Consider the following 9,029-nt stretch of genomic DNA (forward strand, 5'->3'; position numbering starts at 1 on the left):
TGGCAGCTCTGCCTGGCACTCGGCACTCATTCATTTTGCTGCTGACACTCCCGGCCAGCTTGTGCTGGCACAGAGTCATTCAGATTCAACAAGGGATCTCAGGAGGTCTCCATCCCCTGCCCAAGGCAGGGCTACTAAATACAGAACCTGCAAAACCTCGAGGACAAAAGCCCTACACAGCCAGTGCTTTATTATACTTAGGGTGACTGGTTTTCCTTATATAAAGTTGAAATTACCCTGCTTCAAGTTGTAATCCCTATGTCATCCTTCCACATGCTTCAGTGGCCTCTGCTGTACCCCTTCCAGCCTATTGATGTTTGTCTGGGCCAATAACTGGCCACGTGATCTAAGAAGTTCCAAATAAAGGGCAATAATCACTTCCCTCCAACTCCTGTTGATACAGCCCAGGGTGCTGCTGGCTCATGTTAGGTTTGCTGTTCACCAGTATCTCTAGGTCCTGTCCCATTTTTCTGGCAGTCTTAGTTTTGTCTGCGCTCACTGATTAAATTTCTTTGCTTTAAATGCCAGTGTGCAAAGTAATGTGAGCACCTGTGCAAGGGCCCAGGAGAGTCCCAGCTGCAGGTGATGCAGTGAACAAATGCCTCATTTGCTGTGTTCAGCTGGAAAACACACAGTCCTGTTTGGGTTAAATGCAGCTTCTGCCAGGGCTGGTCTGATTCTAGTTTTGTCTGCTTTGAAAGGTGGTGGCCTTGAAGTTCATCCACAAGGTAGGGCGGTCTGAGAAGGAGCTGAAGAACCTGCGGCAGGAAATTGAGATCATGAGAGGCCTCCATCACCCCAACATCATCCAGATGCTTGACAGCTTCGAGACGGACAAGGAGGTGAAGGAGACTACTCCAGGCAGATAATTCTGCTTGACTGGGGCAGAGGAACCAGGGCTGCCGCCTGCAGTTGTAGGAACCTCTTTCTCAGGAGATGTTGGCTGTCAAACCCTCCCAGGGCTAGGTCAATATTATTCAGAGTCCTTCAGTATGTGCTGTGTGGGATGCCCTAGCTCATATGCAGAGCTAAAGGAGCTTGGCAGGGGGGTGTGATGCAGGAATAGCAGGTTGGGATCACAGGATGAGGGCGACTCTTCAGTCACCTCGTAAGTCTCTTCAGAGACTGACTCTTCACTAATTTAAACTCTCGTGGGGAGAGTATCACAGAATCATTATGGTTGGAAAGGACCTCCAGGGTCATCAAGTCCAACCTTTTCCCCAGCATTTCTCTAACCACTACACCGTATCCTCAAGCGCCACATCTATTCGTTCTTTAAACACCTCCAGGGATGGCGACTCCACCACCTCCCTGGGCAGCCTGTTCCAGTGCCTAACTACCCTCTCAGTGAAGAATTTCTTCCTAATATCTAATCTAAACCTCCCCTGGCGCAACTGGAGGCCAGGAAGGACTGGAGGCTGTGCTATGGGGGGCATGAAGTAAAATTGAGTAGCAGGTTCAAAACAAGCTCAAGGACTCTGGTCTTGGAAATACTGTTCTGGCCTTGTCCTGCCTTTCCCTGGTTTCTGCTGACTGGCTGGGATAAGGACGGCCGCAAGACCTCTGCTGAGTGGCAGGCCCTTGCTGCAGTGCAGCCATGGAGGCTCTCTCCCCACCCTAGGTCCCAGCCCAGGCTGATGGGCTTTGCATGGTGACACACCAGCATCTTCCTCAGATTTCCTGCCCTGCTCTGTCCCAGCCCGCAGAGCATCGTGGGGATGTGGCTGGGTGAGTGTCTGATGTCACCGTGCTGCTCTTCCCTCCAGGTGGCGGTGGTGACCGACTACGCAGAGGGGGAGCTCTTCCAGATCCTGGAAGATGATGGGAGTTTGCCCGAGGACCAGGTGATTGTCGTGTTGGTGGCCTCACAGTGTTTGCAGGATGGAGAGAACAAATTTGTCTGCCTGCAGACACTGGGTCTCTGCTCTGGGCTGAAAGACCTGAGGAGGGTGAGGGTGCTGGTGAGGGTGTCTCTGGGGCTTTACCTGGCAGAGCTTCTGAAGGGGATGAAGAAGGGGCTAAGTTGCACTGGGAGGCAGGGGGGTCCAGCAGGGCCCTCAGTTTCCCTGTTCTGCCTCCAGGGACCACCGCACCAGGCTGCTGCCTTGGCCTTCAGCCTATTTCAAGTAGCTGCTGGCCCATGGCTGGGGCTGGACCCTGCCCCAAACAGGCCAAGGGCAGGAATGAGGCTGCTGGGGGAGCCAGGCCATAAGGAACCCTGTGGCTGTGCCAGCTGGTGGCACTAGGGGACACAGATTGAGGCTCCCCTGTCTCCGACAGGTCCAGACCATAGCTGCCCAGCTGGTCTCTGCTCTCTATTACCTGCACTCCCACCGCATCCTGCACCGCGACATGAAACCCCAGAACATCCTGCTGGGCAAAGACGGCATCGTCAAGCTCTGTGACTTCGGGTGGGTGCTGGGGGCCGGCTTGAGGGGGACGTTTGGCCTTGGGGAAGCCAAGTGGTGCTGTATAGGGAGTGTGGAAGGGGACCTAGGTTAGAGGTTGAGCAGGGGTGGGGGATTTTGGACTCCAGAGGGGAGAGGTGTTGGTAAACTCTTGAGGATCTCCCTGGGAGCTGCAATGGCTCTTTCAGCCTGAACTGGCCACCTGTGCTTTGCTCTGAGCAGGTTTGCTCGTGCCATGAGCATCCACACCATGGTGCTGACCTCCATCATGGGCACACCGCTGTACATGTCCCCTGAGCTGGTGGAGGAGCGGCCGTACGACCACACAGCGGACCTGTGGTCGGTGGGCTGCATCCTTTATGAGCTGTTTGTGGGCACTCCTCCCTTCTACACCACCAGCATCTTCCAGCTTGTCAGCCTCATTGTCAAGGACCCCGTCAAATGGCCTGAGGCCATAAGCCCAGTCTTCAAGGTAAGGGTGAAGGCCCTATCTGTGGAGTGAGATCTGGTAATGTGGTACCACTTTGGCCTCACCTGTTGCCCTGGTGGATTACTTTTAGGTTTTATGTCCCCTAAGAGGGATTTCTGAACATGGAGAAGGAGTGAGAGCTGGGCCTCCTAGGGTGGGGACTGTTATCACAGTTGTGCATAAGCTGGGAAAGTGGGGCAGATAGCAAAAGAGTGATTCACCGGGTTGGGAAGTGTCTTCCCCTCTTCCCTAAGCACTAGAGCCACTCCTTTCCCAGGGCCACCTTCTGATGCCCTCACTGGGGAAGACTGGTGGTTACACTGTGCTCACTGGTGGGTACTGAGCATGTGTTAGTGACCCTGGTGCTGTGGTGTCCTGTAGAGCTTCCTGCAGGGACTGCTCATGAAGGACCCCCGCCAGCGCCTGTCATGGCCAGAGCTGCTCTCTCACCCCTTCATTGCTGGACGGGTTACTGGTGAGTACCAGCTCTTTTTCCAGCGCTGGCGAGGTCTCTTTCCTCCTCCTGCTGCCTGGAGGCTGGGAGGACTATCCTGCCCTGCTATTTTTACTATCCTGGTCTTTGCCTCCTTTCTCTCAGCTTTCTCCAAGCACTGACTCCCAGCTCTTGCCCCTGGCCTTGCACTGGGTCCCCTGGGATTACCCTGGGATCGCAGAGCCAATCACTTTCCCTGTGTCCCAAGGGAGAGCTGTTGATGAGGTTTTCCCCTCGCCTCCCCAGTGATTGATGACACAGAAAAGCACGGGATTTCAAACCCCTTCACCACCAAGCTGACCCCACAGCTGCAGGCCCTGAAGGAACAGCAAGCTCATGCCATGGCCCCCAGGAGCGGTCAGTCCAGGATCCTGAGAAAGGCCCAGCAGAAGATGGTTGAGGAGGCACAGAAAAAGGTGGAGGGAAGTGTGGGATTTCTCTGACTGTGTTCGATTACCCTGGCTTGTGTCTCACAGGGCAGAGGAGGGGCACTGAAATGGGACCTGGGGGGAAAGACATGGGTCAGGCTGGAATGTCAGCCACAAACGAGGGAAGATGTGGAATCCTCAGAGTGGTGAGGTCTAGGGGACTTGTCTGGCTGGCTGAGTAACCCTGCCCTGACAAAACTTCTCTGCCCTCCCTCAGGGGCAGCTGAAGGCAGGTGGTGTGTCTGCGAAGGATGCTGGCAAAGAATGCCCAGGGCAAAGACCCAGAACAGCTCTGGGGAAGGCAGCGCGTGAGGAGGGAGACCCACCACCTGCCCCCAACAAGAAGAATCCCAGTGTCCTGCAAGGGAAGAGCAGCGTGGCAGAGTGGGAGTCAGAGGAGCCTCCTCCCAACCCACAGTGAGGGAGGGCTGAGGCTGGGAAGGGAGGAAGAGGGGAGAGGAAGAGGGGAAGGTGGAGATGTTCACTGACGGTGCTGTTTGCTTGGCCAGAGAGCACAGCATCAGCCGAGACTACGAGCGGGAATTTCCTGGAGCAGGTGCCCCTTCGCAGGCTGGTACTGGCAGGGCAGATCTCCAGGGCAGGCGCAGCATTGAGACTGTGGACTTGGAGAGTGAGGTAAGATGGTGCCTTGTGGTGGGGACAGCAGGGCCCAGTCCCCAGGGGCTCACAGAGAGATGAAGGGGCAAGCAGGGTGTGTGGCACCAGTCCTCTCTCCTCCGTGGCTAGGAGCTGGAGAGTGATGAGGAGTGGCAGCACCTGATCAAAGCCACTGAGCCCTCGGCCGCGCAGCTGAGCACACCGCTGAGCCTCCTGAGGGATGCGGCCTTCCGGCACCGTGCCCAGGCCCGCCTGGCGGACTCTGCTCAGCAGGTGAGTGATGGGTGACCCAGGCAAGTATAACTGGGGACGTGGATGCTTCTTTCTTCACCAGGATTGGGTCAGGAGAATTGGGAGAGTCCTCAGTCCAGCCAGCAAGAACATCCTGCTCCCCTACTGTCCCCTTGCATGAATGGATGGAAGGGCTGCCCCGTGGCTGATGGAGAGGCCAGAACCACTGCTGATCACAAGCTCTTCTGGCTTCTCTATGCCCAGGTGCTGGAAGGGATGCTGGAGGGAGCTTCACGTCTCCGTTCCGTGCTCCGTGTTGTGGGCAACCTTCTGGCTACACGATGTGACTCTGAGCTGCTGGACCACTTCTGCCAAGAGCTGAATGTGCCCCTGTCCCTGCTGTGTCTAGCCAAACAGATCCTGGAGAGCAGTAACACCAAGCAGGTGGGTGTAGAACCCCTGAGAAATTAGGGCTCCTTCCAGCTCTGCAGAGCACTGGTACTGAGGGAGGCCATGGAGTCCTGCTGGACCTGGCACACAGGGTCAGTGCCTCTTCCAGGCAACCTGGCGAAGGGTGATGTCCTGGCAGGGAAGGATCCCACCGTGGTGATGTTGGGATGGCAAGCAGACAATCCTCACTTGCTCTTTCTTTCTGGATTCTGCAGCAGCCCTGGTGTATCACAGTGCTGACAGACCTCCTCATGGTGACCACAGTTTATTTCAGCAGTGAGTGCAGCCTGGAGGAGAACGAGCAAAAGGACAGGTAGGGTCAACCCTCTGTGCTTCAAGGTCTCTTGAGGCCACTTCAGGGACTTGGCAGTAGGTTGGAGGCTGCTGTTCATACTCTGTAGCTGGAGCTGTGTCTGTGGTGAAGCATCATGGACTAAGCGCTTCGTGCTACATTGCTGTGCTCGCAGAAAAGCCCTTTCCACGAGTGGGACTGATAAAGGGGAATGCACCTGTGCTGACAGCAGCTCACAGTGCTAGTGGGTGCTGCCTGCTCCTTTAGCCAGGGCCACGTGGGCCTGGCCAGATCCTGTTCTTACAGCCACGGGCCATGTTTCTCTGCTCTCCTCTGCCCCTGCTGCCCCCACCCTCAGACTGCAGGCCTTCTGGGACAGTGTCGGTGTCTTCCTAACCCTGCTGCCGGAGCTGCTGGCTGAGCCAGCCAATGGTGAGATGAGACTCTGCCAGCAAAGCCTCCTGGTAAGAATGCTCCTGTCTCCATTCTCCCTATGCTTTCCCTCAGGGACAGAAGCTGGTGGGCTGCGAGTGTGCGTCAGGGGAAGGACACCCTGGTCCCAGCCGTGGGGTCTGATGGATTCTTGTCAGGGCAGGCTGTCTCACCCACTGTTTTTTTGTTGGATTTTTTGGGGAGGAGGATCACATGCAGAAAGGAGGTCTCTGAGGGGGCATCTTCCATGGCTGAGCCTCCAGGTGTACCCCTTCCTCAGCCAGCGTGCAGTGTCATGTGGCTCCCACACAGTAACCTGGCTGGAGAGGACACTTGGAGGTCCCTGAAACTCCAGCACATGAGTCCTTCCATCTCTGCTGTCGCCCCACAGCCTCCTCCCCGATTTGTCCTCTCTTCTCCCACCCTCAGTCTGATGGCAGCTCTTATGTTCTTCCCCAGTGCTTCACCCTGCTCTGTGAGACTCTAGATGTGACATACCCCTCGGTCTCTGCTCCCTTCTATGCCAGCCTGCGAGAGGAGCATCAACCCCTTCTGAACAGACTCCTTCAGGGATCCATCTCGGAGCAGCCTGCTCTGCGAGGTAACGGTGGGAGCAGCTTGCCATCTCCTGGGGTTTCTCCTCTCCCTCCTGCCCTTGGCATAGCAGTCATAGCCCTGACTGCCATTACAGTGCTGTTGGCTGGAGGAGATGACTGAAGCTTATTTCCCAAAACTTGTGCTAACCAGGGCTCTCCTCTCCCTCAACCCCAGATCTCACCCTCCTGGTGTCACAAGCCTGACTTTTCGTTTCATGGCCTCCAACCCCATCCTGCTGCCCCTCAGCATTCTTCACCCTTAGCACGTCTCCCAAGCTCTGTCCCTGTGCAGGTGCCGTGATGGAAGCCAAGTCAGCCGATGGCCAGAGCCCATGTGTGGGAGACCTCTTCATGGCTGCACTGGCTGGCGCCCGCAGCATCCCTCTGGAGAGGAACAGCTGTCGGGAAGCCAAGCAGCAGGTCAGGCCAGCTCTCGTTGCAGGGCGAGGAGATGGGAGGACCACACCTCCCGGCGGATCTTTTTCAGCAGTAGTGGAGAGCTGGAGTCCTCTGGCTTTGGTAGCTGCAGCTTTTTGGTAGCTGCAGCATTTGCAGGCTGCTCCTCCCCAGCCAGCAGCTCAGCTTTAGGAGTCTGAGAACTCCTAAATCAATTAAGAGATTCACGCTTAGGGTGTGAAATGTGGAGTGGCTACGTAAAAAAGTAGACAACGCAGAGAAAACATGAAGAATTCTTACATGACAGCGATATGACCTGTAAGAGATCTGAAATGGAATGGATGATAAAACAAAACTCCAGGTTTACAGCTGATCCTTTAGCTTAACTCTGAGTCAACAAGCAGGGAAGCTGAGGAGGAACCTCCTCTTGCTCATCTCAGCTCTGGGACTGTGCATCAAAGCCATGCTAGGTCATAGCATATGGGCATCTCTTTGTGAAAGCAGGCAACATGTAGGAAGCAAATGCCCTGTTTTAAGTCTGTGCAGTGCTTTAGGTGCCCAGGGTGCAAAACAGGCTGATTTTTGCAGGTTGCTCAGGAAGTAGCTGAAAAGCTTATGGAGGGAGAGAGCCGGCTGCTTGGGAGACTGCTGGAGAAACTGGAACGCCCAAGCTGCTCCTTGAATGTACTGAAGGTAATGGCCCCATCCATTTATCTGCTTGTGCTCAGAGGTGCCTGGACCTTTGTTTTGGGCTTAGGAGCGTGGGCTCCTAACCTTCTTCCCTCCTAAAGGGGAAACTGTGGGCTCATCCCTTGGTGACTGCCACCTCCCTGGTGTCAGTTGTTGAATAAATGGTAGCCATGGGGTGTGACGGGGATGGGCCTGGTCACTGCATCGCTGTCCCCAGGGGCTGGCATGCATCTCTCCCCTCTGCCTTGCAGATCCTCTATGCTGGCTGTCATGCCAGCCTCAGCCTGTGCCAGCACCTGGGAAGGAGCCAACAACTGTGGAGTTCCCTTGTGCACCTCCTGAAGGTCAAGGTAGGACTGACCACAGTGCCGGTGGTGTGGTAGGAGTGTAGGTAAGCAAGAAACATTCCTCTGAGTGCTGCTCAGACCAAGCTGGGGAATGCATGGGGAGAAAAATTTGGGGGAGCTGAATCTGGAGAGCATAGTTCTCCTCCAGCATCCAGAAATGTCCCTTCCTCCCGCTCCTAGCCTTGCTGTTCCCCTGTGACTCCTGCTCCCTTGGCAGGTCCCCATCATGGAGGTGGCCCAGGCAGCAGCCTGCGAGGCCTCTCTGTACCTGCTGGCCCTGCTTACTCTGCAGCTCCAGGCCTCCCCTCCCAGGTAAGTACCTGCTGTCACTCATGGGTGGGAGAGGAACGTGCCCTGTGCTGGACAGCCCTCTCTCCCTCAGCCTGCCCAGAGCTGGGCTCCTGCTCCCACTGATCCTTCCGATTGGGACACACCAGCAGAGCGCTGAGCAGTGTGGGTGGGTGCTGGGGATGCGATGGGCACTCAGTGTGGACAGGTCGGTGCTGTGAACCGGGGCTTGCTCCTCCTGCAAGGTGGCTTCTTCCCAGCCCTGGAGGGTATTTGGATGCTTCTGCTCTGTGGGCTGTGAAGGTGTGAGACCACAGTGCCTCTCCTCTGATCCTTGTGTTTCAGGCTTGAGGTAGTTACCTTTGCTGTGGATCTCCTTATTCAGTCTCCTGTCGTCTCCCTTATAGTAAGTCTTCCCCCTCTGCCAGAACCACCCCTGGCTGCCCTGCAGAGCTCTGTGTCCTCTTTGGGTTTTACTCAGGGTGGGATGGAGGCAGGCACAGCCTGGCTGTCCCTGCCCTGTGCCAAGGGATGAAGAGTCAGCACCGAGTGCGCAGATGGGAAAGTCTGAAAGGCGCTGAGCTCTCTCCTGTTCTACAGGGTGCACCTGACCCAGCTCAGTCGGCGTGGGGTGGCCTTGGAGCTTGGAGGAGAAGAGATCCTACTGGAGGTGACGTATGCATTGACAGTGCCTGCTGAGGTACGGAATGGGGACGGAGGAGTGGGGGAGCCATGCTGTCACCCCACTGTGGAGGTGTGCAAAGATGGGCTCAGAAGGGTGCAGGTGTGATGCTCCCACTCTCAGACCCAAGAGCAAGCTCCAGCCTGTCCCGCGCTCTCTCTTACAGCTGCAGCTTCCCCCACCAATGGGTGCTGGTCTCTACGATGGAC

At 56.1% G+C, this 9,029-nt stretch overlaps 1 protein-coding gene across 1 annotated transcript in view; it reads left to right on the plus strand.

Annotated features, from left to right (window-relative positions):
• Window positions 1-701: 701 nt before the first annotated feature.
• The window catches only part of STK36 (serine/threonine kinase 36), a gene marked incomplete at both ends in the record, with an annotated part of 9,863 nt that continues 1,535 nt past the window's right edge, over window positions 702-9,029 (plus strand). The window contains 20 exons of the mRNA XM_009871836.1: window positions 702-842; window positions 1,767-1,844; window positions 2,281-2,411; window positions 2,631-2,880; window positions 3,259-3,352; window positions 3,617-3,786; window positions 4,016-4,215; window positions 4,308-4,434; window positions 4,546-4,689; window positions 4,912-5,091; window positions 5,313-5,410; window positions 5,748-5,853; window positions 6,281-6,422; window positions 6,710-6,837; window positions 7,402-7,506; window positions 7,755-7,853; window positions 8,068-8,162; window positions 8,484-8,544; window positions 8,713-8,838; window positions 8,987-9,029. The exon at window positions 8,987-9,029 is cut by the window's right edge and continues 53 nt beyond it. Coding sequence (XP_009870138.1) covers window positions 702-842; window positions 1,767-1,844; window positions 2,281-2,411; window positions 2,631-2,880; window positions 3,259-3,352; window positions 3,617-3,786; window positions 4,016-4,215; window positions 4,308-4,434; window positions 4,546-4,689; window positions 4,912-5,091; window positions 5,313-5,410; window positions 5,748-5,853; window positions 6,281-6,422; window positions 6,710-6,837; window positions 7,402-7,506; window positions 7,755-7,853; window positions 8,068-8,162; window positions 8,484-8,544; window positions 8,713-8,838; window positions 8,987-9,029 — 2,518 coding nt within the window. The remainder of the gene's footprint in view (window positions 843-1,766; window positions 1,845-2,280; window positions 2,412-2,630; window positions 2,881-3,258; window positions 3,353-3,616; window positions 3,787-4,015; window positions 4,216-4,307; window positions 4,435-4,545; window positions 4,690-4,911; window positions 5,092-5,312; window positions 5,411-5,747; window positions 5,854-6,280; window positions 6,423-6,709; window positions 6,838-7,401; window positions 7,507-7,754; window positions 7,854-8,067; window positions 8,163-8,483; window positions 8,545-8,712; window positions 8,839-8,986) is intronic.

This window comes from Apaloderma vittatum, unplaced genomic scaffold, assembly GCF_000703405.1.
Source record: "Apaloderma vittatum isolate BGI_N311 unplaced genomic scaffold, ASM70340v1 scaffold24996, whole genome shotgun sequence".
In the NCBI taxonomy this organism is placed as follows: domain Eukaryota; kingdom Metazoa; phylum Chordata; class Aves; order Trogoniformes; family Trogonidae; genus Apaloderma; species Apaloderma vittatum.